We start from the raw sequence: 26629 nt of genomic DNA, 5'->3' as shown, positions 1-26629 counted from the left end.
CTGAGAGATGAGACAACCTGGAAGAAGCTTTTGTTGGTAATCTCCAGCAAAATTTTGTCCTATTTTCAGCAATGTGTACTGTTTGCAGTGTCCATCTGTTTCTGACTAGAGCATTGGAAATACTTTAGCAGTACCATACAGGTGTCTATGATACTAGGCCTACAAAAATTTAAATGTTTGTGGCCACTGTTCTAAGCATTTTTCCTAGTTTGAATGTCCTTAAATCCCATTTTGCCTGTTACTGAATAATACGAAATGTTTAAGCAAGACTGGGCATTTTGAGTGCAAAGACTTTGGCTCATTTTGGCCTCTGGCATATGCGCCAGAATATGGTGCTCATGTTTGAGGATGCTGAAGAGGATACACAATTGGAAAAATAGATTGATAGGCAGAATAATAGGTCAGTGTGTAATGGTTGTGTGGGACAGACTGAAGAATAATGTATTGAATCTCTTTATTAGAAAATATTTACTCCAAATTTTATATTCTGCCAATGAGTTCCTCATGGGAGAAAAAAAATCACTTCTTTTTTTGAGCTGGGGTGCTTAGTTGCCTTCTGCTACAGATCTGTGGCTCCATCTGCTTACCAAGACCCTATTAAAATTGTTTTCAACGTCTTAGTTACTTTTCCAGTAATTAACTGGTGAAATTTGCACTCAGTTTCCGCTAGAACAGGGTTTTTTGTTTTAAAACTGGGTGATTTGATCCATCTCTTGTGCACCTAGGGGAGCTCTTGACTAAGCTTCATTATATCATTGGCTCCAAGGCTGCATCTAGCTCTCATCACAACCCACAATTGCCTTTTGGGGGAGGATAGATGGAATCACCATATAAGGAAGCCCACCAAAAGCAGACTTGGCCAGAAGAAGAACCTTTAGCATGTCAGGCTTAGCTTTCTGTTTGTGGGCAGTCAGCCATGGCGCAACAAACTCCTGGGCAAGAATCATCTCTTAGTGTATGAATTTAACCTCTTAATTTGTTCTTCTGTATGATAAAACTCCATAATCTATGGCAAGCTCATTGCAGGGCCTCAGAATCTGTCTCCTTGAGTAAACAAGTTTCCTTCTGCACTCTCATCTGGAATATATTCCCTTCTCTCATTTTAATTCTAGATAATTTTCTGAAGCAAGTATCCTTCAGGCTACAAGAACCATTAAACCTCAAAAAAATGCAATGCAGTGCTGAGTAGAATACTGAAAATGTATTTGTGTTCTCCTCGAATCTTTTTATGCTGACAGGTTGACCAAAACAAAGTTCCTTTCCTTGGTTTAAAAATACTCCATTATTATGAGTGATTGTAAAAGTAGATACATTTCGAACGTTAACTATGAACTCCAACTAATGATACTTATGTACGTTATGCAGGGTCTGCTAACTGCTACTTTATGGTGTAGGTCTTCTTTCTTGAAGGCGTAGGTTATGCCATAGCAGTGTATCTGGGCGTCTGTGTGTGATGGGAGAGCAGCAGTTAAGCTGGGATCCGAACAGGGTTAGAGTGTATCTTTTTGCATTATCAAAGAGCTCACCCCCTTCTCTCTTCTACTGCAGTTTTACATCCTTGAATGTCCCTCTATTTCTTGAAGATGAAGAAAATGATTGCATGCTTCTTTCTGCTGTTTGGATATATTCTGCTTTCCACTGTCTCTGTCATGGCAAAAGATCTCCCTGGAGGACGTTTCACCCAAAGAAGGGATGTTAACTCACAATCTCTACTAGGTAAGTTACCAAAAAAACCCAAACACTATCACCAAAGCTCCTCTCAACTGCAGATGGTAAATGGCGTGAGCAGCTGGCCAAGCCTTGCCTGACGTAGTTTATAGTAAAAAGGAGACTGCCATTTGCAAGCAGGAATATGAGAAAAGTTTGTTGACTGGTTATCAGCTGTTGAAAGAAGGTAGTTACCTTTGGAGTACAGATCTACTTTATGTAAGTGGTATGAAATAAATACTTGCTACAGGATTGTTGTCTTGGAAAAAAAGACCTATTTTCACTGTTTAGAGAAAATACATACTGGCCCATGGATATTCTTTCAAAGCTGCCTTTTGCCATGCCAGCAAGTTTTAGCTAGCTATGTCTGTGTGCTGTGCGTAATGATGATTGAATGCAAATCAGTGGCTATTGAAATGAGGCTTACTAGATCTAGGAGTTTTAGCTTGTATCACAGAATCACAGAATCATAGGAGTTGGAAGGGACCTTCAAGAGATCATCGGGTCCAACCCCCCTGCCAAAGCAGATTCCCTAGGCAGGTCGCACAGGTAGGTGTCCAGATGGGTCTTGAATATCTCCGGAGAAGGAGGCTCCACAACCCCCATGGGCAGCCTGTCCCAGGGCTCTATTACCCTCACTGTGAAAAAGTTCTTCTCCATAGTGGTGCAGAACTTCCTGTGCTCCAACTTGAAGCCATTGCCCCTTGTCCTGTCTCCACAGACCACTGAAAAGGAGCTGGCCATTTCCCCCTGTGTCCCACACTTGAGATATTTATAAACGTTACTCAGATCCCCTCTCAGTCTTCTTCTGTCAAGACTGAACAGCCCCAGTTCATTCAGCCTTTTGTAGTGGTCGTATTTGTTGATTATTGTCTGTATGTCATCAAGCAGTTCGTGGGTCAACTTTCTCAACTGCCAGCAGTTTGGGACTTAGAATCATTTTCTTTTGTTCATTATTTAAATTAATTGTCAGATTATGAAAACATAGTGTGGACGGGGATTCATGATGCTCATCATTAGTAGATCTAATTGAGTGTGTCTCTCCAGCCACCAGATGTTAAGTAGCCTCCCCATAACCTAGGTGAACATGAGGAATGTGAAATGACCTGCAGAAAATATATTGAGAAGAAAGAAGAGGAAAAAAAGCCAGAACATGGGGGAATGGGTGACAGAAAGGGGAGCAACAAGCTTTACTCTTTTCAAACAAAATGTAATTCTTTAAATATGTAAAATTCTATTAAGTCCTATTCACAATATGTCATTTGTTAACTTAAAACCATTGCTTTTCAGTTCCCATAGAACATATTTAAGCCAAATGACAACAGATTTCTCTTTCTTATTGACCTTTCTCAAAACTAATAGCTGTAGTCTTGAGACACTTGGGGTTCTGCAACTGAAGGCTGAAAACTACAGTCCTGCAGATCTAGTCCGTCAAAAATCACAGATGCAAAACAGCAAAGCAGAATACATATGTTCACAATCTACTCAATGAGACTCTCAGACTTTCTGAAATCTTAAATTTTAAAATGTGGTTAAATAGCAGCCCCTCTTGAATATTTTCGTCTCTCCAGAAAATACCCTAAGTGAGCTTATTACTGTAAGAAATAAATTACCTGTTCCTAGAAAATGAACACAATAGCAAGGTGTTACGTGGAGAAACTAAAAGGTGTCCCATTTCTCAGCTTCTCTTTTTTTCCCCTGTGCTTTTTTAAAATTGCTTTTATAGCCTCTTTTTCTTATTTTAAGTTGTGGAAAATATATCAAAAGAATTAGCACCTGATATAAATCAGAATATATAGATTAAATTATTTCTTTCTTCTTTCAAAAGCCAAGCAACTTGTGGTCCCTGCATTTGGAAAAATTTGGATCCCTATTCAGTTTGGCATGTGCAGGATGCAAACAATTCTGGCAGCTCTGGCTGAAAGAACCTTTTTCAAGACATTAAATGATGCAAGAAGCTTGGGACATTCTCTGGTCCAGCCCATAAAATGTACGTGGCAGTTTGGCGTCAGACTTTTGGGCCCTGCCTTGTGTTACAGTAAATTAGGTCACCTGCTTCAAGTACAGCAGCGCATATAAACAGTGGCATGGTTACAACGTGCCTCTCTGGAAGGAACAGAATGTGTGAAATGCATGCCACTCTGCTGGGAAGCCGTAGCGTTCCTTCAATGACATGAGAAAGATCGGTGCCAAACCATGATCTCAGTGACATGAAGTCTACTGACTTAATAAAATCACTCCAGAATAATAGCAATTTAACTGGGATTAGAAGCTGTCCCCTTCTATGTGATAGATCTATCGTAAATAGTGGTGGCAGTGACAACTGCTGCTGTTGTGGGAAGACTTGGTTAGCAGGCAGAAGCGAGCAATACAGCTGCAAAGAACAAAAAGATACCTGGAAAAGTAATAACAGTTCAGGTTGTTTGGGGTTTATTTTGGGGTTTTTTTGGGGGGTGTGGAGGTGTCTCTTTTTAGGACTAAATGAGCAACCTGATCTGGTGAAGGTGTCCCTACTCATTGCACAGGGCTTGGACTAGATGACCTTTAAAGGTCCCTTCCAACGTAACACAGCCTGTGATTCTAAATGGATTGTGCTATGTAAATATTAGTGGTGTTAAAATAATTTTATTCCCTTTTCCTTCTTTTTACTAGTTTTTAAAACAAAAGAGTAATGCTGTGTTAAACACTTGCTGGTGAAATACTAATAGTGTCCATGCACAGAAGTAAAAGTCCTTGCTCCAGGAAACTGACAATATAAATAAGCAAAATGGATTGGATTAAAAGTCCTGTGGGATTGTCCACATAGAGATAAAAGTACTTTGGGATCCAGCTGTAGGAGCATTTAATTTTTTGGCAGACATGCACTGATACTTCATAGACTTCTTAATTGTCTTGTTAGGGCTAATAGCCTAGATGTTTTAATGAAGGTTTCAGAAGTAATGAGCGTTGTCTTTTCTATGTTTTTCTTATCCCCAGTCTTTCTGCTAAATCTCAGTGTGTGTGTGTTATAATTTGGCAGATCTTTGCATTGCTTATTGTTGTTTAAAATTATCATTGCTATAGCTAATAATTGCCATTAAAGATCTGAAATCTTTTGTGCAAGAATCAATTGGACATGTTGCCTTGGAGTCCAAGCTGTTTTGCAAGTTTTTCTCTCTTTAAACACTGAATCAAACTTCAGAGTATTTGAAACTTGTTGATTGTGCCAATCAACATCTGTTAACATTTTCTTAAATCTTTCTTATAGCATATTAATTGTAGAACATGTGTAGTTGCTTTAGAGCAAAAATTTACATGTTATTTCTTGCAATAACAGAATTTGTGTTAGACTGCTGGAAGTACTATTTTAATTTAGGTGTATTTGTGTTTTAAAGGATTGTTTCCATAGTCCTGCAAGATCTATCTTGTGAAACAATAGAAAGGAATAGGATGATCCATTTGTCTTTCCTGTAGCAGAGGGTGGTTGTCTCTTCTCTTCGTGACACGTGAACTAAATTTTGCCTTCCCTTTCCCCTCGTCAGTAATTTGATCCTAAGAATTGGATCTTTGGCTTTATCCTGATTCCTTAAAGGAAATTAAGCTTTTTTTTTTTTCTTTTTTTTAAGAATCTTCTCTTTTAAAGGCTTTATCAGAGCTCTGAAGAGTTTTTACTTATCTCTCTGACAAAATCTTCATTCCTGCTGAGTGCAGCTGCTTGGTAGACTACACACAGATCACTGAAAGCATGGTTTGCTGGCTTGGCATTGCTTTTTGGATACTAAAGAAAAGCAGTCATGGAAATATATTTGGCTACATGGTTTTAAAGATTAAAATATATCTGTTAGGTTAGCTAAATCCCTTCAAATATAACTGAAATAGACTTCTGCAACTAAACATAAACAGTGATGAAGAGCTGTATCAGTTGTCTGGAGTGGCGATTCCCATGCTGTGATTTCAAGGCCATGCTCAGAGGTCCACAGCACCTTACATCAGGTGCCATGTTCTGAAGATGTAAAGATGTAGATTATTTTGATGTTTGATGTTTGGGGGTGTTTTTTTGGTGGATTGGATTTGGAACTTTGCCCTACTGCATCTTAATCATTCATTATAAAACAAAGCAAAGCAAAATTTCAACATTGTGGAAAAAACACGAGTTTTTCTGTTTTTTTGGTGAACTCTGTCCTTGTAAACTGGGCATGTGCTTTATGTCACATGGGTATATTTCTTTAGAGAGTTTTGAAGTGGATGCATGGAAATAATTGAATAAGCTGTAGAAAAATATTGTAAAGCAATAACATTCCCTCTTTTCCTCAGGAATATAAAACATGCACCTACGTGTTTTAGAAAGTAACTATTTATGTGAGGAGAAAAGCCAGTTTAGGAGTCATTCCTTTAGATACTACATGATACCAGAAGAAGGAAACTACAGGAGATAAACTGATACTGCACAAAATTGAAACAGAGGGGAAAGGAGGCCAAGAAGGAAATGTACTTGGGTCCTGTTCAGTAGAAACTGCTGCTAAACGCCAATGTCCCTGTCTGTGTTAAATTACATTTTTCAATAAAATATATAGTGACTTATCTCTGGGTTGTATATATATGATTCCACTAATAATGTCCAGGGAAGTAATATGAAATACAACGAGTGTTCACTAAATTTATGAGTCACCCGCTACAGTCATTTAAAATAATTCCAAAAATTCTTACATCCAACCCAGTTCTTAAACTTGCAAGTATGTAACTTTAGGGCTCAAGAACATTATCGTGTTTACCATTCTGGGTTAAATTTTAGCTGTAAATCAGAGATAAAAATGTGCAACAAAAGTGAATCCAGTCCCTGATGCTTCTGTGGAGTGCAGATAAGATTTCAGTTTAGTTGTGGTTGAATTATTCATATATTTATACACTAAGAGCTGGCCTGAGATCTCTAAATCCTGCTAATGTGGACTGATGAACCACCATGGGATAATAACTGCTGTAAGAAACTCATTCATAGCCTCATATTTCTTTACATAAATGCAACCCTGCCCATTTTTTGTCCTCAAACGTGTTAATAGACTCATTCAGTGTAACTGAACTCTGCATTGCAATTGAAGTCAGAATTGTGTTGTGACAACTACATCATGTGTTTGATATAGTATGCTGGTATAGTATTTGGGGAGATCAGAACTATTCCAGGGAGTAGATAAAGGTAAGAGGTTGAAAAGTCTTTTGGATTATCATATATTTAGTTTAAAATATAAACAAAGTCCTATCCAAACTTTTATAAGACTACAAGGTAATCAAATACTTACCAACTTAGAATCAAACCACACCGTAAAATTACCTTATAAATAGAGATGTGTTATATTTGGAAAGGGAGCAAGTAAAGCATTTTACAGTCTGGGGAATGACACATTTTCTTCCTGCTGAGGTGTGTAGGTACATCTTACAATCATTGTGCCTTAGGGCAATATTAGTAATCACATGCTTTACTTCCCAGTAGTGATTGACTTAATAGCTGAGAGATCTCCCATGGACTTTATGCTCAGGCTTGAAACTTCAGCTTCCGTGCCAATCCCTCCCTCAGCTGTCAACCTCTCCTCTGCAATAGCTGTTGTCCACTGTTGTCCAGGGTTCAGTCAGCTAAACGGTGACAACTTTCTACCTGGATGGGGTCTGTGCGATAGCAGGAGGGTTGCACTTGCTAAGACCACACAGCTCTCTCAGATATCTGGGATTTGTTCACAATGAGAAACCCTCTCTCTGTGGTTCTGAGGCTTGGTAGCCTGGCTAGTGCTGAGGCTGTGCCTCCCAAGTCCCTAACTGGGGGCCCGGTGTCTGAGAAGGCAGGATCTGAATGGTGACTGTATGCCTGCCTGGCCAGCAGCTCCCTGCAAAAGCTGTTACCCCTTAAGCACATCCAGGGGATGAGCTCCAAGGGCTATGTGGCCATAACAGACTACAGGGCCTTGTGTCCTTTTCCATCTGCAACCAGTTGTCACAGAGATCAGAAAGGTTGCATTTTGGTCTGTGTTAGCAATTTTTAACCACGTAACAACAATATGCTTGCCCACTGTCATATTTTTTATTCATTATTAATTTTCAATTTATGTATCAAAATGGCATTCACTTTAAGCCACTTAAAGGGCAACTCAGTCATTAATGTTACTGGGCATGTAATTATTTTTCTAGCAGCACAAGAAATGTATTTGTATCTCTTTAATACATAAGTATATCCTCTAACACAGCCTTTTCACTCCTTCCTCTCTTCTCTCTTTTGTTTTGTTTTCTTATTCTTTTATCTTTTACTTCTTGTTTTTTTCCCTTTTCCTTTTCCCTTTTTTTTAAAGTGATTTGCAAGGTTTCCACAAGGAGGAAAGAGTATCTGCTGCTACAGAAAAAACTGAGTCATGTACTAAACTGCAAATCCTCTTCGTATTTCTGAAATTGTTTGTTACAACCCCCACAAATTACTGTAAAATACCATTTCTGTTTGTGAAAGAGTTTGTCTTAACAATAATACACTGAGTGAAATTACAAACTCCATTCTTATGTGTCTGTTGCCAAAGAGCTGAAAGCCACCTCTGTGCATGTTGTCTTGAAGGAATATCGGGCCAAAAGAAAGAACACTGAATGTTCAAAAGTGTGGTGGTTTTGGCTTCACTGCAAGTACTTCAGTTTAACAATTAAAAAAACCACATATGTGCAAAATTAACTTGAAAATCCTGGAAACAGCATTTTCATAACCTAAGGAACGGCTCATCTTATAGACATGAGTGGGTCTATTGTGAATTAAAAGGGATGTGCTCTTTAAATCTCTTTGGAAGCTGGAAGAGACCATCTACTTATGTAAGTGCTGCTGAAGTGGTGTGACTAATGGGTTGCCAGTGAGCATGATGTGCCCTGCAATTTTGGGGCAAGGCAAAATGGTGTACGGTACTATGCCACGGTGCTGCTTCTGGAAAAAGAGTCTAATACTGACAGTGTTACCAGTGGATAGAAATATGTGGTTTCAGGTCAGCTGATCAGTGAGTAATGCTGAGGTTGCTAACAGCTTTCCCCATAAACAAAGACAGGGGCAGCTTTAAAAAAAAACTGTGAATAGGAGTTTTTGAAAAGTAAAGCTAATGCCCTGAAAGGAAAACAGCATAAACTCATTTTCACTAAATCTTTTACACTACTACTAACAGCTATTTCCTTTTTCTCTCTGCTCCTTCTTTAACAATTTCTGCCTTTCCAGTAGTGCCCCTGGTAGCTTAGGCAAGATAGGAGTTTCAGACCTTTAAGAAAGATACAGACATCACCTTCTTCCATGCAATCACCTTTTTTGTGTTAGTTGTGGTGTTTTTTCTTTACAGATGTGTGCATGAAAACAGTCCCAGGCAGAGTAAATGCCTCCAGGCTGTCTGTGGGAACTGGATTAACTGTGTGTACTATGAGGTTTCGCCATTATGGCTCAGAAAATGAATTCCTCTCCTCTCCTGGGTGTGAGCTGTGCTCAGCTGAGAGCACATAATGTTTCTTTCTGCTAGGAAGTGGTGGGTAGATGCTGATGCTGCTGGGACTGGTGTAGGGATATCAGGATGCTCCATCCCTGTATGCAGGTGTTTGTTCCCCAGCCTGTAAGGGAGAGCAACCCCCTTCCTTGTCCTCCTGACAATGAAAGTAGGTTTGACTCTTGTCAGGAAACCCAACAGTTTCCATCTCAGAACAGCTGAAAACTGCAAAAAGAACTAAGGAACTTGGAGTATCCCACTGCCATACTTTGGCTTCATGGCAGACTGCACCAGTCCTGGGAGAAGTACTAAGAGTCAGTCTTAGGACCTTAGAGAGACTTTATATTAATAATGACCTGGTCATTTTGAAAAGGATGTCAAGGAAGGAATAGAAATAGTGAGGTGAAATGAAAAGAAGGTAACAGACCTTCTCACAGCGACTGATAATGAAGCATTTGGTTGGAAAACTGTGGACAAGAGCCTGCTGCTGTAGAGTTCTCCCAGAAATTTTGGAAGTTCACAAAGGATTTTGTCAGAGGCAATAAAGAAATGTCTGGAGGCAGTGTTGCATTTAGAGAGTGTTCCCAGATGAAGAAATTTGTAAGGAGGAATGCCAAACTCATAATGAAACTTTGGGTTAGGGCCAAGGGCCTGTGAGTTTGGGGAAAGGCTCAGTGCAAGGATGGGGCCAGGGAATATGGGGGCAGGTCTTGTACCCAGGTTCTGTCCCAGAGCCAGGAAGAGGTGGACTCACCTGTGAGACTGAGTGCAGCTCGTGTGCGTGCCAGGAAAGGGGTACTGAGCAGTTTCTAACATTTACCTCAGGAGATAGGTATGATTAGATCTGAAATGCCCCATGCCATCCTTGGCCCTTCTTTGAATTAAAATGAGAAGAAAGAAAAGGGGTGGAAGCCAATGTGCACAAAATGTCTCATTAGAGCCAAGAAGTGCTTGGAATTACTGCTATTCTTCATTTACTCTTGGCAATAACCACAAAATGTGCTTTTCAGACAAGAACAATGTTACATTAACTGCTATGTACTTCATGCTTCATCTTTGCAAATGAAACTGCTGCAGTTTCCTAGAAGCTCTGTGTAGGTGATACATAGCTATGCCTTTCTTCCCATATGAGCATTTAGCTTTTGGCCCATTTATGAATGAATTGCAAATTTTAGTATTTCCTATGTGTGTGATTTTATGGCAAGAGGATTAAACCTTCTTGATGCACTGGGAAATCTTTAGGAAATATCTGAGGAAACTGTCAAATCCAATCTTGCTGGTTGGATACTTAACTACAGAAAACCAGAATCTGGACTTCAAGAACAAATAGTTGACACAGCAAGTTCATACATTTTTAAGACAAAATTGGTAGGAATTATACCAATAATTATAAAGCAAGAAGTTGTAAAGAAAAGAGAAGCAAGCAAGCTTGAGGGCTAGAAGGAAAAAATGGTTAAATGGCAAAGAAGAGAAAATTAGGAAGAAATTTTATAATGTGCTGCTGGGAGAATAGTTTTCTTCTCTTTTATTTCATTCTGAGTAAAGACTTTTGTTCTATTATTCAATGATAAAATCTAAAAATAAATCTGGTGTTAGTGCTGGCAGTGACACAGGACATGTAATTTTTTTGTATATACATTACTGTAGAGTGAGCTAAGAAACAATATATTGGCTCTTAAAATTACCATTAATACATTACCTGCTCAAGCAATAATTTTTCTATGATCTCATTTTTTCTTAAGTGATCTCATCCTTTCTTTTTGTTTAATTGTCTTACTCTGTAACAAAAATCTTCATGGAACTATTATTTACTTGTTATAAATTACTTATTCAGTGTCTTAACTTTGCTGTAGTATTTACCAAATTGAGCAGCTAACCTTTACCTTTGCATACAGCAATAGCTTCCTTTAACATTTATCCATTCTTATGTATTAGGATACAGACCTACATAACTTAGTGATATCCAGATTAAAAACAACTCTTAAGGAGTCATAAAGATGGGGGACAACAATAGAAAATAAATAACTCATTTCTAAACAATCAAAAGGGTTGCAAAAACCTTTGAAAAATCACCATCTTAAACTTGGGTCTTTGAATGTGTTCAGTTTGAATACCCCAAAGTGGGAGTGTTTGAGGAAATGAGGCAGTGCCAGAGGACACTCTTGGGCATTCTTCAGCATTGAGACTCCACCGTTATTGTTGCTGTGAAATTGCTGGAGCTGTCTCATCACCACAGTGACTGGCACTCCCCACGCAATCCCTGTGCCTGGCTTAGCGGCTGCAGAGGGACAGGGATTATTCCCGGCAGGCAGTTTGCATACAGCCACTCTGTTTTAGTGGGAAGGTGAGTTTAATACTGTGGATGCAGGCCAGCTGGCATCTGAGCTTAGCTGGTATCTTACGCTGCTCTCTGGCACTGAGACCAGTGGTATAAACCAGCCTGCTTCTGTACTGGTATCTACCCTGAGCTCACAGAGTGGTTGCATCCACATTGTTTATTAGGATGGATCCCTGGCTCATGATACTTCCCATATCATGCCTGAGGATTGTTTGAGAAAATGTTAATTGTCCTAGGCCTAACAATACCAGGAACTGTTCTAATAATTTCACAGCCTAGAAGAGGCAATTCCAATGCCCGGGAAAACTCCCTGACACTGCTTTGGTTATTTTAAGGCAATGTAGCATTAGTTACAAATAAGCTGAGAAGGTCCGAACATGCTCTCAGAGAAAGTCCCTGCATGGGTGAGCAAAGTCAAAGCAGTGTGAACTTTGTCAAAACCAAAGTATGGGTTCAAGACTGAGCTTAATTTGCTTTGAGAAAGGAGCAAGAGGAAACCTGCAGGGATCAGACAAAATAACTTAATCGAATTTTCAGCTTTAGAGTCAATTAAAATGCTCAATTACTATTCTTTTGGGCTTTGTTTCATGTATCTCTCAGTAATTGGATCCCAGCTGGATTCTTCCAGGGAGAACTGAGATTTCCTTGCATTTTTAATTTTGCAAAGGTGGCATCACTGTAACTGTCATGTACAGATAAACTGGATATTGAGTGGAGGAGGAGAACGTGGAACTATTGACTTGACCTTCCCTTGCCTTGTCTGTCCTTGTCTTACCTGTCCTGTCTGTGCCTTTCCTTTGGATAATACAACTCACATTGAGGGTTTTTTTAACTTTTGTGTTGGCAACACAAAACCTCTGCTGACTTAGAAGCGGGTTTATGGATGAGTAGCTCTTTTAAATGAATGTGTCACTTTTCATAAGAAGAGTGGAAGGGAATTACTTTTGGGTACAAGGATGTTTGCCAAAGTTGTGACAAAGCTCCCTGTTTGAAATGAAAGCTGCTTAAGAGGAAGAGGTTATAGTTTACAGGGCAAATGCAAAAGCGTGGAAATGATAAAAAGCTTTTCTGAGGGGATGAGTGTTCAGATCTGTTGTCGTTACCAAGTACCACTCCTCAAAATACCACCCAGCTGGAATTGGTAAAAGTTATATTTTAATTTCCATGGATCTCATCTCAGCTAATACACTTTAATAATTATGAGGTTATTAAAAATCCTCACCAAGTCAGAAGAAAAAAGATTTTAAATGCTTTTTAATTTGGTATTCTGTCTGTAGACAGAATTTTGCTAATTAAAGTAATTTTTAAATATACTGTATTGCATTCACATATAGATTTGTCTTAAGCCATTTAGCACAACATGGTGTGTTTCTGGTAGTACAATCCACTAATGCTGCCCAGGTTTTTTCCCACCACGATTTGTGCCTGACTTCAAAATACGTAACTGAGTCTCTTCAGACTGGGATCCAAATGTCTGTATTCAAATTAAAATGATTCAATACCATGGCTCTGGTTTTGACTTGTTTTAAGGGAAATAAAATAACATTTTACCCTTCTCCCTCCTCTGTCCTTCCCCTCATATGTACTTACATCCTCTTCGCCTTTTCTCTGTAATTATCTTTCTTTCCCTTTTCTCTGCTCCCACAAATTGGATCATAGCATTATCTTTATATTACAACCACGCTGTCATATTTCGTGTTATGTTTGTAAAAATATTTAATAATTAGATATGCCAGTAAGATAATAAGATGGAAAATAGTTAATGTGTCAGGATATCTGTATCCCATTAGAACTGGAATTTTGTTTCTGCTCGGTTTGGCTTGCATTCAACATCCTCTCTAATTCTGAAAGAATAAGCAACTCGAGCATATTCCTACGCCTGTGAATAAAGCCATACTGTAGACTGCACATGAATACATCCAGGCAGTCATTTTTATTGTCCTCAAAAGAGCATTTTTATTCTATGCCCACAACGTTTTTCATAATCTATGAAAGAGGCCTGTGAGTTAACAAGTGAAAACACCCCTTTCTCACCCCTTGCCTTGGCAGAAGCACACGGTTAGCATTCATCAGCAGTCACAAGCAAACTCATGTAAAGGCTTGTCTACAGACAGATGTTTTTCCAATTGAGTCTTTGGTCCACTTGTACTTGTGCAGTATGACATGACCTTTAATTATACAGTCAAATACTACTTTTCCACTGGGCATTTGTCTCATTTAGTGCAAGAGATGGATGAGAGTGCACTGGGAATTGAGTTGGGTTGGGCAATACGGGAGATAACTGGTTAGGGGTATCTCAACTTAGTAAGGTGAAGACACCATGGCTGTTTGATGAGCACTCTTGCCACCTTTAGTCTTTCCAGCCAGGGAGATGAATGGGCAGCTAGCTACCTCACAGTTGTATTCATAGCCACAGGAATTTAAGAACGCAAGCAGACACACTGAAGCCAGAGGTCGATCTAACCCAATGTCCTGTCTAACAGCAGTCGAAAGGGTACACATAGGAGAAAGTTTAAAAACAAGACAATACTACCTGCAGGTATTCCCCCAACTGCTGTGCTTTTGTGGCTTAGGGATTTTCTGATCTGTAGAGGTCTTTAATGTAAATATTAAATGTAATTTTATTTCTTTTCACCAGCATCCCATTAAACCTTTTAAAGGCCTTTTAGTCTGCCACATGCTACCTTCAGTGGGAAGGCTTGTGGTTCACCTCCCCCTGCTCACCTAAGCCTGCCATATGCTGGCTTGCTATGAGCGGTCAGTCCCTGTCCATTCTCATCATGCAACTCATGTGTATGTCCCCTATTCTTTCAAAAAAGAAGGATGCTGAGCAGAAGTCAGAGGATGTATACCCAAAGTCCCAGAAACCTGATAGGACATCCAGAAGGCAGCGAGCCTTCAGTTCTGTTGTTATCCATGATAACTTGTCCTGCTTGCCAATGCAGTTGTCAGATAAAGAAAGATCCTGTGGTATTTCTGCTTCAGTGGCTCTTGGAAAAAAAAAGACTTGTTGATGGCTGAAACAGAAGATTTCAGGAAGTGAAATCTTGGTCTTTTGGCCAAGTTGAATGCCACTGTAGACAACAGGATTTTGCAGCCACAGAATTTCTGTGTGTTGCTGAGCTAGTCCAATAGACAAGACTTTTCCCAGATGGCCATTAATTATCTATTTGAAATCATGGGATTTGATTGCAGAAGTGCTGAGCGCTCGCAGCTGCAGTTGATGTCATTGAGAGCTGTGCTTTGTACATGCGAAGTGCTGCTTCCAAGTTCCCTGAAAAATCAGTCCGTTCACGTCTCATGCTGGTCACTGCAACTAACAGATGACTTTGACCTAAATTTCTTTGTGTTCTGTTTCTCTGTTTGTAATAGAGGACTGATACCTCCCTGCCTCATTGGAGTCTTAGATTTTTAAATTCCTGGGCACTACCACAAAAATCATCACAGTGTAGCCCACTCAGATAGTAATTGTGTGGTTCAGAGAGGGTGTCCATCCTGTGTGGGGTATGAAGTCAGAAACTCAACAACAGTGGCCAAATAGGGTACGGCAAAAGTGTCCTTTCCACTGCCATTAGTCATTCTGGGCACTGATATAATAATAATAACAACAGCAGCAATACATACATATAGTGATCATGTAACAGGCAGCTTTTACTACTTACCAGGGGCCAATTTTATATTGCCCAAGTAGCCTTAGTTTTGGCATCCTCTACTTTTCCTGTGTTTTCCCAGAACGTATCAGGGTGTTAGTTTAGACAGCATGTGTGAGATGTCAGGTCAACCTGAACCAATTTGCATTTTGAGATTCTTGCAAAATATTTTTGTTTGCATTTTGCCTTCCAGAAAATACTTGCAACAGCAAACGTCTGGACCTTGTCTTCATCATTGACAGCTCTCGCAGCGTACGTCCTTACGACTTTGAAAAAGTGAAGGAGTTCATTTTAACTATCTTGCAGTTTCTGGACATCAGTCCTGATGCCACCCGAGTAGGTCTGATTCAGTATGGCAGCACAGTCAAACAAGAGTTCTCACTGAAGACATTCAGGAGGAAGCAAGATATTGAAAGAGCAGTGAAGAGGATGATGCACCTGGCAACTGGCACCATGACTGGACTGGCTATACAGTATGCAGTGAACATCGCATTTTCAGAGTCAGAAGGAGCTCGACCTCTGAGGCAGAATGTGCCCCGGATTATCATGATAGTGACGGATGGGAGACCTCAGGATCCAGTGGCGGAGATCGCCGCTAAGGCTCGCAACTCTGGTATCCTGATTTTTGCCATTGGAGTGGGAAGAGTAGATATGAACACGCTCAAGTCCATTGGGAGTGAACCACATGAGGAACATGTGTTTCTGGTTGCTAATTTCAGTCAGATTGAAACACTGACGTCTGCCTTCCAGACTAAACTTTGTGGTAAGATGTTTTTCTATAGATTTGAATGCAGAGATGAAAGTAAAACACACAAAAAAATGTGTTGTTATTAAACTTGTTTTTTACTTGGAACTTTATCTGTTAGAATATGTATTTGGAAAAAAGGGAGACTAGTCAGACAACATTCAGAGCAGCAGTGACACAAGTGTGGAAAAACTAGTTCTACTGCAGAGTGCCATAAAGTGTCGTCTAATTCCTAGTGATCACGAGTGGTGAGGCAAACAGATATCAGTATTTTCCTTTTCATTGTATAATAGCAATAAATTTACAGCCCTCTGCTATTTGAATATTAGAGAAGTTGTTTCAGCTATTGATTTTAAATGTGATCTGCCATAGTACTGACACCTCAGACTGCTAAATAGTCATAGTTATTAAAAAAATTCTGCAGAGTCCATGGATGCCTTTTCCAAAGCTTTCATATGAATTCTATGGCAACAGTTGCCTCTACATGCCTTGTGACTGGAAGTGAGACACAGACACACACGGCAGTGTTTTTGTTCCATCCATTTTAGATACAGGAAGTTAGGAAAAGCCATTACAGTGATATTATTAATTCATACAATAAATTAAATAATATAATATAATGTTTTAATAGGTATTAGTTTGCAACAGAGAAATTGCTTGCATGTGTGATTCCCTGATAAGAAATGACATTTTACAAATACTGTGGCATATGTAATTTTTTTTATTCCAATCTGTGTACTTAATATGATTTTCTTCTTTTCTTGAGACAAAGATGAAAGATCTCCATACAGATTTGGCATTAAACTGAGGCATTTTTAGCAGAGTTCAGAAAAAGTGAGATTGAATGTTCACTCATCTCTAGGAATGCTTTTGCCAGAATAGAACCGAGGCTTGTTGTGAGGATAATCTGGAGAGTTTTCCTTCCTTGGTCTTTTCTAAAATGGTTTCAAAGGGCAACAGGGCTCCAGCTGAACTGCATCAGCACAAAGCACCATCACTGACATTCATCAGATAATACATCTTTTTCCTCTCTCTTCCTTGCCTTGTTATTAGCTGGCATAGTAAGAAACATTTAAAAACCAAAAAAGAGTAAACTAAACATGGATTCAGAGTTTCAATGGAATGAACAGCAAATGTTACAACACTTCATCTTACTGATTTTTTTTAATTGCATTTTAGAAACAAATCCAGGACAAATACCACTTTTTCATTTTTCTTTTTTTTTTTCCTGACTAGACAGTGTCCAGTGTCCAGTATCATAGATTTATTCCTCACTTTTAATCCAAATACATGTGATCCTCAATAAAATCACCCTCCATGTAGATGGAGGTGACAAGGATTGCTGCTGTCTCCTTCTCTCAAGAGTGCCTCCACAACATTTGCAGGCATTGAAGGTGAGATCCAGAAATACACTTAAAAACCCAGGCCCAGTTTCAACACAGAATTTGAGCTGTTAGCATCTTACAGACTTTAACCTAAGGTGCTACACTGCAGATAGGATCCTTAATATTTTACAGAGTCTAGGCAGTGTTCAGTTGCTGAATTTCAACAGAGCAATCTAAGCATCTCATAGCCTCTGCACCTTACAACATCTCCATTCCTCCCAGGAAATGTGGTTGGTTTTTTTGAAGTTCTCCCAAGTGTAAACTGAGGCAGTATCATTGTAGCAGAGTCCAACATCTGAACACCTTGTTTCTTTGTTAAAGCAATTGCAGGCATCCCTCTGGTCAGGTGTCCCGATACACAATCTTCTGGGCTTCATGCCATGGGGAAAGACCTTGTCTGTCCTGTCTGTATTGCCCTTATGTCTGTGGGAATGTGTCTTCACAGCTCCTGTGAGGGTATGAGAAAAACCCAGCCCAGTGATGAAGCTCTGTGGGAAAAATAAAAAGTACAGCAAATTAACCGCTGTTTACCCGTGGATGGCAGAGTAGATAAAAGTAAAGTAAATGATGGTGTCTTCCCCGTTTTGTGTTTGAGGAATGGAGGCACAGAAACAGGATTAAGACTGTCAAGATTGCCCACTAACTTGTGCAATCCCTGGTCAGATTTTTCGGGGGGATTTAGTATCTTTAGAGTGATAAACCATTTGCAGCTCTACAGCCTTCACTTGCAGCTGAGTGGGTCCTGCATTCTTACATACCCAGATTCAGGTGTTTCTCTCTGAACACATACAGTGTAGAAGTTGATGCTTGCTTGAAGATACTGATATTATGGGCTTGCCCAAAATGAAATAAGGATCCTGTGACATAGACACAGAGAAAATCTAAGACACAAGCCTCACATACAAATTCCTTCACTATCAGATCACCCCTTCTGTTACTTCAGCCCCTGGCTGTGTCCACCAAACACCTCCTGCAACAAATGAGGGTGCAGAAATCATACAGACAGCAGCCTCTTTCACCACATAAATCTGACTGATGACCACTGATTCTTTGAAATGGGTGCAACAGAGACACTTTGTAAAAAAATGTGTGTGATAGTATATCAGAAGATTGCTAACAGATAGAAACAATATATTCTCAAAAGGAACTGAGTTACTGGGATGGTTGTCATTGAATGCTTTTTTCTTTTTATCTTTTTAAATTTTTTTTAGTACTCTTGTTTTGAAACTCCATGTTCTTTTGATAAGGGAGTACTGGCTGTTTTTGGAGTAATGTTCTTTAGATTCACATTCTGCAGCATTAGTATATGGTAAGATTCTGATGCTTAAACTCTGAAATGAATATATTTGTATTTGAAAGTGCTTCTTTGGTCATGACAAGCTATACCCAGTGTTCAAAGTTAGTGAAATATAGCCAGGACGAAACTTCTGTGTAGAAAGTTTCAAAGGTCATAAAATTCATTTTCAGAATGAGAGAGAGATGAAAAGACAAGAATGCCAAGCAAGTTTTGTATTCATGTAAATAAAAATACTTGAGAAGTTTATTATGGCAGAAAATAACGAGATACAAAAATCTGATTAAGAGATTTGGGAATTGTGGTGGTTTGTATGTTAGTAATAAATGCATAACTCTGGTAACCATTCCAAGGATGAGAAGCATAGTATGTATCTCAAAACCATATTTTGTTTCCCCAAGTGCCACACTTGCCACATGTTCAGTTATTTATCAGCCTTCTGTTGTGGCTGCTAGAAGATTGTCATTAATACCTATTCCATAAATTTTGAGCTTTGTCAACTTGACACAGTAAGAAGAACATCAATCCTAGTTGTTGTTAAGCAAAACAGATTATTTTCCACACAGTGTTCTTAGAGAAGTGATTCACCTAATATATTATAGAAATTACATACAAACAATGCTCCAGTGGAAAGAAATCATCAGTGAGATTTCTTAATACCCCAGCGTTGATCTGGAGAAAAATAGTTAATCAATGAGTTCGACAGAATGGGCTCTCTACTCTTTCTTTCTCACTGTCTCAGCCTGTTGCGTTTTACTACTTGCTACTGGAGACTTAAAATACAAGCAGATTAAAAATAGACACATCAAGATTTATACTCTGGAGTATAGCTCAGCTCAACTCCCACTTACTGAATCTTGGAAATGCATGACCTCAGAGCTCTCTCCTATTGCCTGTATGTTCCTCAACATTAGTAACTAAGCAAGCAAGATTCGTTGTCAAGTTGTTTTCTAGTCTTTAGTATTCTTTAGTATTGTGCTGTGTGGTGATTTTCTTCATTCAAGAAATTCAGTGTTCTCTAAAACAGTTTGTACTTAAAATCCACTTGTTTTCTAAATTTGAATGTGTTTAGTTTGTTTCATTGCCTTCTTGGGACCACGGAGTAATTAGTGTTTCCAGTCTATTGTATATTTTTATTTGGTTTATATCATCATGCCATGTGTGTTTTGCACTCTTACAGGCTTAAGCTTCCATTTTTGTCTTTACCATCAACACTTAGTTTGAAGTATCTAAATTTCAGTAAAATTTTACACACCTTTTCCTTTTTCCCAGTTGTGACCACAAGTAGGTAACAACCTTTTACTTTTTTTTTCTTTAAGTGCCCCATATGTGCAGTACAGTTGAGCATCACTGTGACCACTTCTGCATAAACACCCCTGGCTCCTATGAATGCAGATGTAAACAAGGATACATTCTGAATGCTGACCAGAAGACCTGCAGCAGTATGTTATTTCTTTACTTTTCTCTTTCATGCTCCAAAAAAGTGTTTAACATCACACCCCGTTTTTGCTGGCCTTATAAAGAAGGGCTGAGCTCTGTATATAATTAAAGGTAATCATCAGAAAGAGTCTGAGAAGGTGAAGCTGTAATTCTTTAATGTAAATGAAGGTCTTTTAAACCTTTCTGAAATATATGAAGCTAGTTTTTATTCACAGCTCTGCAGAGGTACAATGTAACTACATAAAACAGCATTTGGCTTTCATTGCTGTAGTAAGTTCAAGAATGAGACAACAATCAAAGGAAAAACTGTTTTATCATCTCACACGAGGTGAATCCAACTACTTTAGTAACTTGCTTAGATAACAACCAGTACTAGGTAGTACAGAAAGGTGTAGTAAACCCCATACTAGAGAACTGTAGAGTAACTTGCTGTTCTGGACTGTTGCTGTTCTTCCTAACTGGTGCTTGAAGTACAAGGGTTTGCAACCATTCAAAGAAATTGCAACATTTCAAAGAAAAATTTCAAAGTCTTCCTTATACTCTCATTTCTTCCTTTAAAAGGGTTGACTTTTTCAGTTTTAAAAAATTTGCTTTATAGTTTGCAATGACAAACTGTATTTCACTTTAATTGTGATCTTTGTGAGTAATATTTCTTTTGTCCATTTTAACTTGCTTCCTAGTAATTAACAGCAGATGGGTTTGCCAAATTTGTTTCTGTATCCACCATTATTTTAAAGAAATAATGTAATACTCTTTTTAATTACTTGTGGGAAATGTACTTGCTAAAAATGCAGTTTCTTATCCCACGACAGCGCCTGGATCCAATTGAAATTTGCCAAAATGATTTTAGCCAGAAGAAAAATTTTGGAAAACATCTTTTCGTAAGGCTGATGGAGACAGTCATGGTGAGAGCGTAGGATGTACCCCTCACAATTCATAATTTCGAATTAAGGTGAAGGATGCAGGCTCAGATCTTATTCTTGAGTTGGAACTCACACGTTCCACATCTCAGGAGAATGTCATGAAACAAGCAGGTAGCTTGGGCTTAGACTGTACTTTGTCTTGCCTACTGTTGTATTTTACATCAAATACTTAATGACCACTGAAACAGCAGGAACACATCAGTATCTGAGGTGACTCTGCAGCCTGGGGATTAGAGGCCTTACACATGCAGCGAGACACATGGTTTCAGTCAGACCCTCAGTAAATAGGAATGGGAACAAGAGATTGTCAGCATGAGTGACTTGGGCACTTGAGCATTCACACTGCATCTTCAGACCTTCTGGGCTACAGCAGGGACATGCTTTTGAGCTTCTCACCTCCAGTGCTGTCAAGATATGGGATTAGTTACTTTTGGGAATCTGTTTTCTAGTCCCTTTCACCAGCATCCTTCACCAAATGTAGACATTTTTTATATGCATGTGTGTGAATTATAGGGGAATGGTTTGTGTTAAATGGAATAAATTTAACACTTTGTTCATGTTTTTGTTTCCTTAAGAAGACACAAAAAAATTCAATCCAATCTGGAATATTTCCTAATTATTATTTGGTTTAGCAGCTAAGCCAAGACAAGAATAGTGAGAAGAACAGTTTTTCACACAGCCTATTGTCTCCGCTTCCACGTACTTACTATAGCTCTTCAGAAAGAGGGTGGTCAGAATCCCAAATGATGGCTCCAACTGTGCAAGCAAATTTCAGTAACATTCTCTAACCTATTCTTTCCATTGTGTCCATCTTAAAATGCTTTTCATTTATAAATTTTGTATTCTTTAAATCTTTCTATTAATTTTCTTAAAAAAAATTAAAGACAGAATTCTTTCCCTTTCCATTTTCTGAAAATTATTTGCAATTCAAAATTTTTTCTTTTATTTACGTTTTCTCTCAGACATTTCCCCATCTTCACCCTTAACAATTGTCGCGGGGCGGGGGGGTGTTGAGTCAATTAACAGGAATTAATTACAACTATGAAAAATTATTTCTTTATTGTGTCTTCTTTTTTATTGTGTTAAATTTCCATAGTTTTTATTAGTCAGTAGCAGAGCCTTTGGGCATTGCAGTGCTTCAAATTACAGACTCATTTTAAAGAGAGTTTTTGGATTGTGTGTAGTTTTCCTGCTGGTGACCCATGCAAAGTAACCCTCAATGTGTTCCCCCTCTGCCATTTTTGATGCCCATTGCTATAGTGCTTTACTTTTTATTTCTTTAGCTATGACTCATTCTTTTGTTAGTTTCCCCTGCTTACCTGTCACACATGATTTGAGTGACTGTGTACTTGCTTTGATCATCAATCAGATAATACTAGGTTGCCATTTGCTAAATACAAAAGGGAAATGAGTCATTCAGTGTCTTTGTAGCCTACTTCTAATGGACTTTTTTCTACATCACTAAACTGTAAACTAATTTTTGCAATTAACACTGGAAATCTAATATTAAGAGACATCATACTGGTCTTAAACATGCTAGGATGGTGCACATCACTGGTGAAGGAGGGAGATGACATGGTATCAGTACAGACAAAGTCAGGCTGTTACATCTAAAAACCCCCCAGAGAAGTAACAGAATTCATAAGGAAAGGGGACCAAGCATGGACAAACTGGACAGCTTATTTCTGGAGGTAAGGGGAGGCATGGTGATAGGAAACCCCAAGCTCTGTGACCATTTTAGTTACCTTCATCAGCTGCTGATTGTCTGCAAGTGCACATAGACAACATGTTCCTCACTTGACCTCTAAGTGAAATAAATCTTCATCATGTTTATGTTTAGTGCAATACACAATCAATGTAAACCAGATGTATTTATCTAAGTTTTGGGTGTATTTGTCAGCTCTTTCATGAACAATTTCCTTACAGATATATATATAGATATAGCACTTTCCAAATTAGACAGCGTAGAAGAGAGGAATAATATGTACCCAAAGTTACACTCTTTTTTCTAATATGTTGTGAGAATACAACATATCAGTATTCAGTTCTTAAAAGCCCTTAACAAATGGCTTCAATCAGCACTGAATTGACTACTTTGCCTCAGGCCAGAAAAGGGTGCATTTCTCTTTTGAGTAAGTGATGATTTTGTTCCTTGATACATTTCATTATAACATTATTTCTAAAAAAGTGCTTCCTTGCATTGAAGGAAGAAAATCTGCCAGATGTGTGATTTGTTGCTTTCCACATGAAATAAATAAAAAAAATCCCAACAAAACCCAAACAAACCAACTCAGTTATCTTCCAGAAAATAAACTGGGGGGGGGGGGGGAAGCTCTTTTATTTAATTTGAAATATCCTTACACTTTTTTCATTTAGTTGGCTTTGCATCCCTGGAAAGGACACTCCTTTCATGTACAGTAGTCTGACTTTTCTATAGAAGAGTGGTTGTGCCAAATAATGGCTATTCTTTGCTCATTCCACTGTATGTGTTTGTTTAACTTAATCTCTTCCATTCTTCTCCAGAGATGTTCAAATCTTACATTAATATACAAAACAGTACAAAAAAGGAAATGTAGCTGAAAGAGGCTGGTAAATTATCTATTTGTGGGTGTTTATACTAGAATAAGAGACTTAAATGACTGTTTATGCTGTTCATCACACTGCTTGATATGAAGCAGACAGCTATAAAAGAAGATTCGTATTTACTTGGCTAGTTTTCTCAAACATGTTCCAAAAGCTTTGGGTTTTTTGTAGCTGTGAATGTGTTGAACAGTCTTTGGGCCTGATCCTGAGCAACAAAAAGGACTCTGTTTTCCAGAAGTTTCACTTGAAAAACTTGGGGTTCTCAGAAAGCTTTAGTCTGTTGAAAAGAAACCCTAATGTGCTTCATTTGGCGAGTTGCTAAACTCAATTTTTCTAATGAGATCTTTTGCTATGGTATTTAGCACAAAAGTGAAAAATTATTAAACTCAGAAATTAAGTATCGTCAAATCTTTTGGTGGTGTGTTTTCTTTCCTTTTCCAACCTCTTCATCATTTATCTGTGAGGGTAACACAGAAAAGGAAAAAAAAAGAAATACCCAGCCTCCCCCAAAAAAGTTTTTTTTTTTCCAAAAACCTGAAGGATGCCCTTGAAACTTCTTAGGCAAGGATACGGTCAAGCAACTCTACTAGTTACCATTGGCTCATCAATAGTCGCCCCTTCAGATGAAGGAATGAGCTCCTCAGCTTTGAGAGATTGTTGTTGCTGGCAAAAGGTTTCACTGTTTGACAACATTGGCATGATCTGCATTAAAATAAGCTTCTCTCTGAAGAGCTGTCCATAGCTTCCTGAAATTTATTTATCTATAACCTACCCCATGCACTATAGAAGGTCAAAGAAGTTCATATTTGTGCAATTACATTTTCTAGCTCAAGACCTTTGTGCTGTGGAGAAACACGACTGTGAGCAGATTTGTGTGAACACCCCTGGGTCTTACGTCTGTCAGTGTTATGAAGGGTATGAGCTGGATGCGGACGGAAAGAACTGTGTTGGTGAGTATGAGTATCCATGTAGGTGGTCAGCAATGTACTGGCATGATATATTGGCCATTAAAAAACAAAAAGAGCCAGACAAATTTGGTATCTCTTTTTCAGAGAGGAAGTTATAAATGGGAAAACTTGAAAGTGGACAATTTCTCAATTTCTTGTCATTTCTTACTTGCTTTTATGATTGTACCAGGAGAGATTTTGAACTCTTGGGGAAGATGACTTTGAGGAAAGTTTAGTCCCTCTTAAGGCCCCATCCACCATGTGCCTTTAATTTTTGTTATGGGCAATAAAGAACCAAACATCAGGTCTAATAATTACAAGTCAAAAGAGCGAGTGTGGAAACACTGTGTAATAATTTTTTAACACAAAACATACTTCCCCCTCTACTACAGTATGAATATCTCACTCTTCTTCCCTATTTATACACAGTAAATACTTATAGGGTGATCTTTTTTACTAGTCTATTAGCCTTCCTGTAAACTTTTCATTCCATGCTACACTGGAAAAATATAATCATTTGGTATCTACGTCAAAAAAAACCCAACCTTGTGAATCCTTTAAAAAAATCTCCTTATTTGTTAGGTATTCTCTTCAGACAAACACCTGAATGGATGCTTAATTTCAAATACGTGCTGAAATCCCATGGAACTGAATCCAAGGGAGTCATTGGACCCAAATCTGCCACAGACCACCACAGTGCTTTTGTCCAACAGCTTACTCCTTGTCAATTTAAGCAACTCTAACCTCATATAATCTGTCTCTTATTACCTTGACAGAGCTATTACCTTGCAGGATAATCTGATTTTGAGATGCAAAATTGATGACAGTTTATGAAACTGAACTTTCTGCGTGTAGTTTCACGTGGGACCCACAAGTGAGGTTTTGAGGGTTTTTTAGACCTAGGGTAACTTAATGCAGTTTTGAAGAATATTCACTCTGTAGTTACTCTTCAGAAATGTTTCCCTTACTTGTAGTTTCATAATGTCAGTAGAGGAGTGTTTAAGCTTCTCAGTATAATTTATCCTCAGCATAATTTAGTGACTAATGTACCATTTTAAGAACCTGCTTTCTGAAGCTGGATTGTTTGGAAAATGCAGCAAATAATGGCTGTTTAGGCAAGAAGGTCTCTTAGATGTCCTAGGCCAAATTTCTACATCTAACACTCCACAGAAGTTCATCCAATAACCTTAGCTAATCCTCATGATGTTTGCCTGTGTTAGGATAAAACACTTATTTCTTTGCCATCGATTTCACTGTATCCTGTGACAAAAAATCCTGTGACTTCTGTTGTTAGGTTCTTTCATCCCCAATTTTACAGCTGCCTTTCCTCTCCACTTGACTTCTTTTCATTTATATCTAATTAGCAAAAAGAACCCCTAAACCATGAACTTATGCTATTCATACCCCTGCAATAATTACAAGTATTAATTGTGATTTTAAAGCACATTATTAACACTTATGTTTTTCTATTTTCTTCTGCATTTATTTGACCATTTAACTTTGTCATTATTTAGTGTTGCACATGAACAGTTTGATGTATATTATGTTTTACCCATCCAGAACTTACCCTCTCTACGTTTCCCGAACAGGAAAAGATTGTCTGGGTAATTTCTGGGGTTTATGCTAATTTTCTGCAAATCCTATTAGCTGTCAGTCTCCAGAATTTGGCTTTTCATATTTGAACAACTTGGGATTTTTGAAGAATGTGCTACTACCAAGAATGTACAGCTTTTGCAGATGTGATCACCAATGAATAATCATCCTTACTGGAAAATCTTGAGAAGGAAACTTTATAGTATTGAATTAGTAGTTTAAGTCTCAGTTGTCATTACTCTTAAACTAGTTAACCATTCCTTTCTGAGAATGATTTGTTATCAAATGTGTGGGATCAGAAGCAACATCGTGATGTACTCATATACCAGAGACCACTGAGTAAAACAACAGTTTTGTAAAAAGCAGCGACTTCATTATGGTTACTCTCCCCTTGGCATCCAGAGAATGAAGAGAGAATTTCAGTACAGCATACACATTGCAGTTCTCCCAAAGAGCCGAAGATTTCTCTTGAAGATATCTAAGACTTCTAAAATTTTAACTCCAGCAGAAGTAAATGTGAAAGTGCAGAAAGCTCATTTCACAGGCAGGTTTATGTTCTCTTAATTG

General features: G+C 38.4%; 1 protein-coding gene across 1 annotated transcript in view; it reads left to right on the top strand.

Moving 5' to 3' along the window:
* Positions 1 to 1562: 1562 nt before the first annotated feature.
* Positions 1563 to 26629, top strand: part of MATN2 (matrilin 2) — a gene marked incomplete at both ends in the record, with an annotated part of 62331 nt that continues 37264 nt past the window's right edge. The window contains 4 exons of the mRNA XM_084260742.1: positions 1563 to 1716; positions 15346 to 15915; positions 19896 to 20018; positions 24350 to 24472. Of these exons, the coding sequence (XP_084116868.1) occupies positions 1563 to 1716; positions 15346 to 15915; positions 19896 to 20018; positions 24350 to 24472 (970 nt within the window). The remainder of the gene's footprint in view (positions 1717 to 15345; positions 15916 to 19895; positions 20019 to 24349; positions 24473 to 26629) is intronic.

The sequence above is a fragment of the Gallinula chloropus genome (genome assembly GCF_964237585.1).
Source record: "Gallinula chloropus genome assembly, chromosome: 2".
NCBI lineage: Eukaryota > Metazoa > Chordata > Aves > Gruiformes > Rallidae > Gallinula > Gallinula chloropus.
The sequence above is the reverse complement of the archived record's forward strand: the minus strand, read 5'-3'. Positions and strand labels throughout refer to the sequence as shown.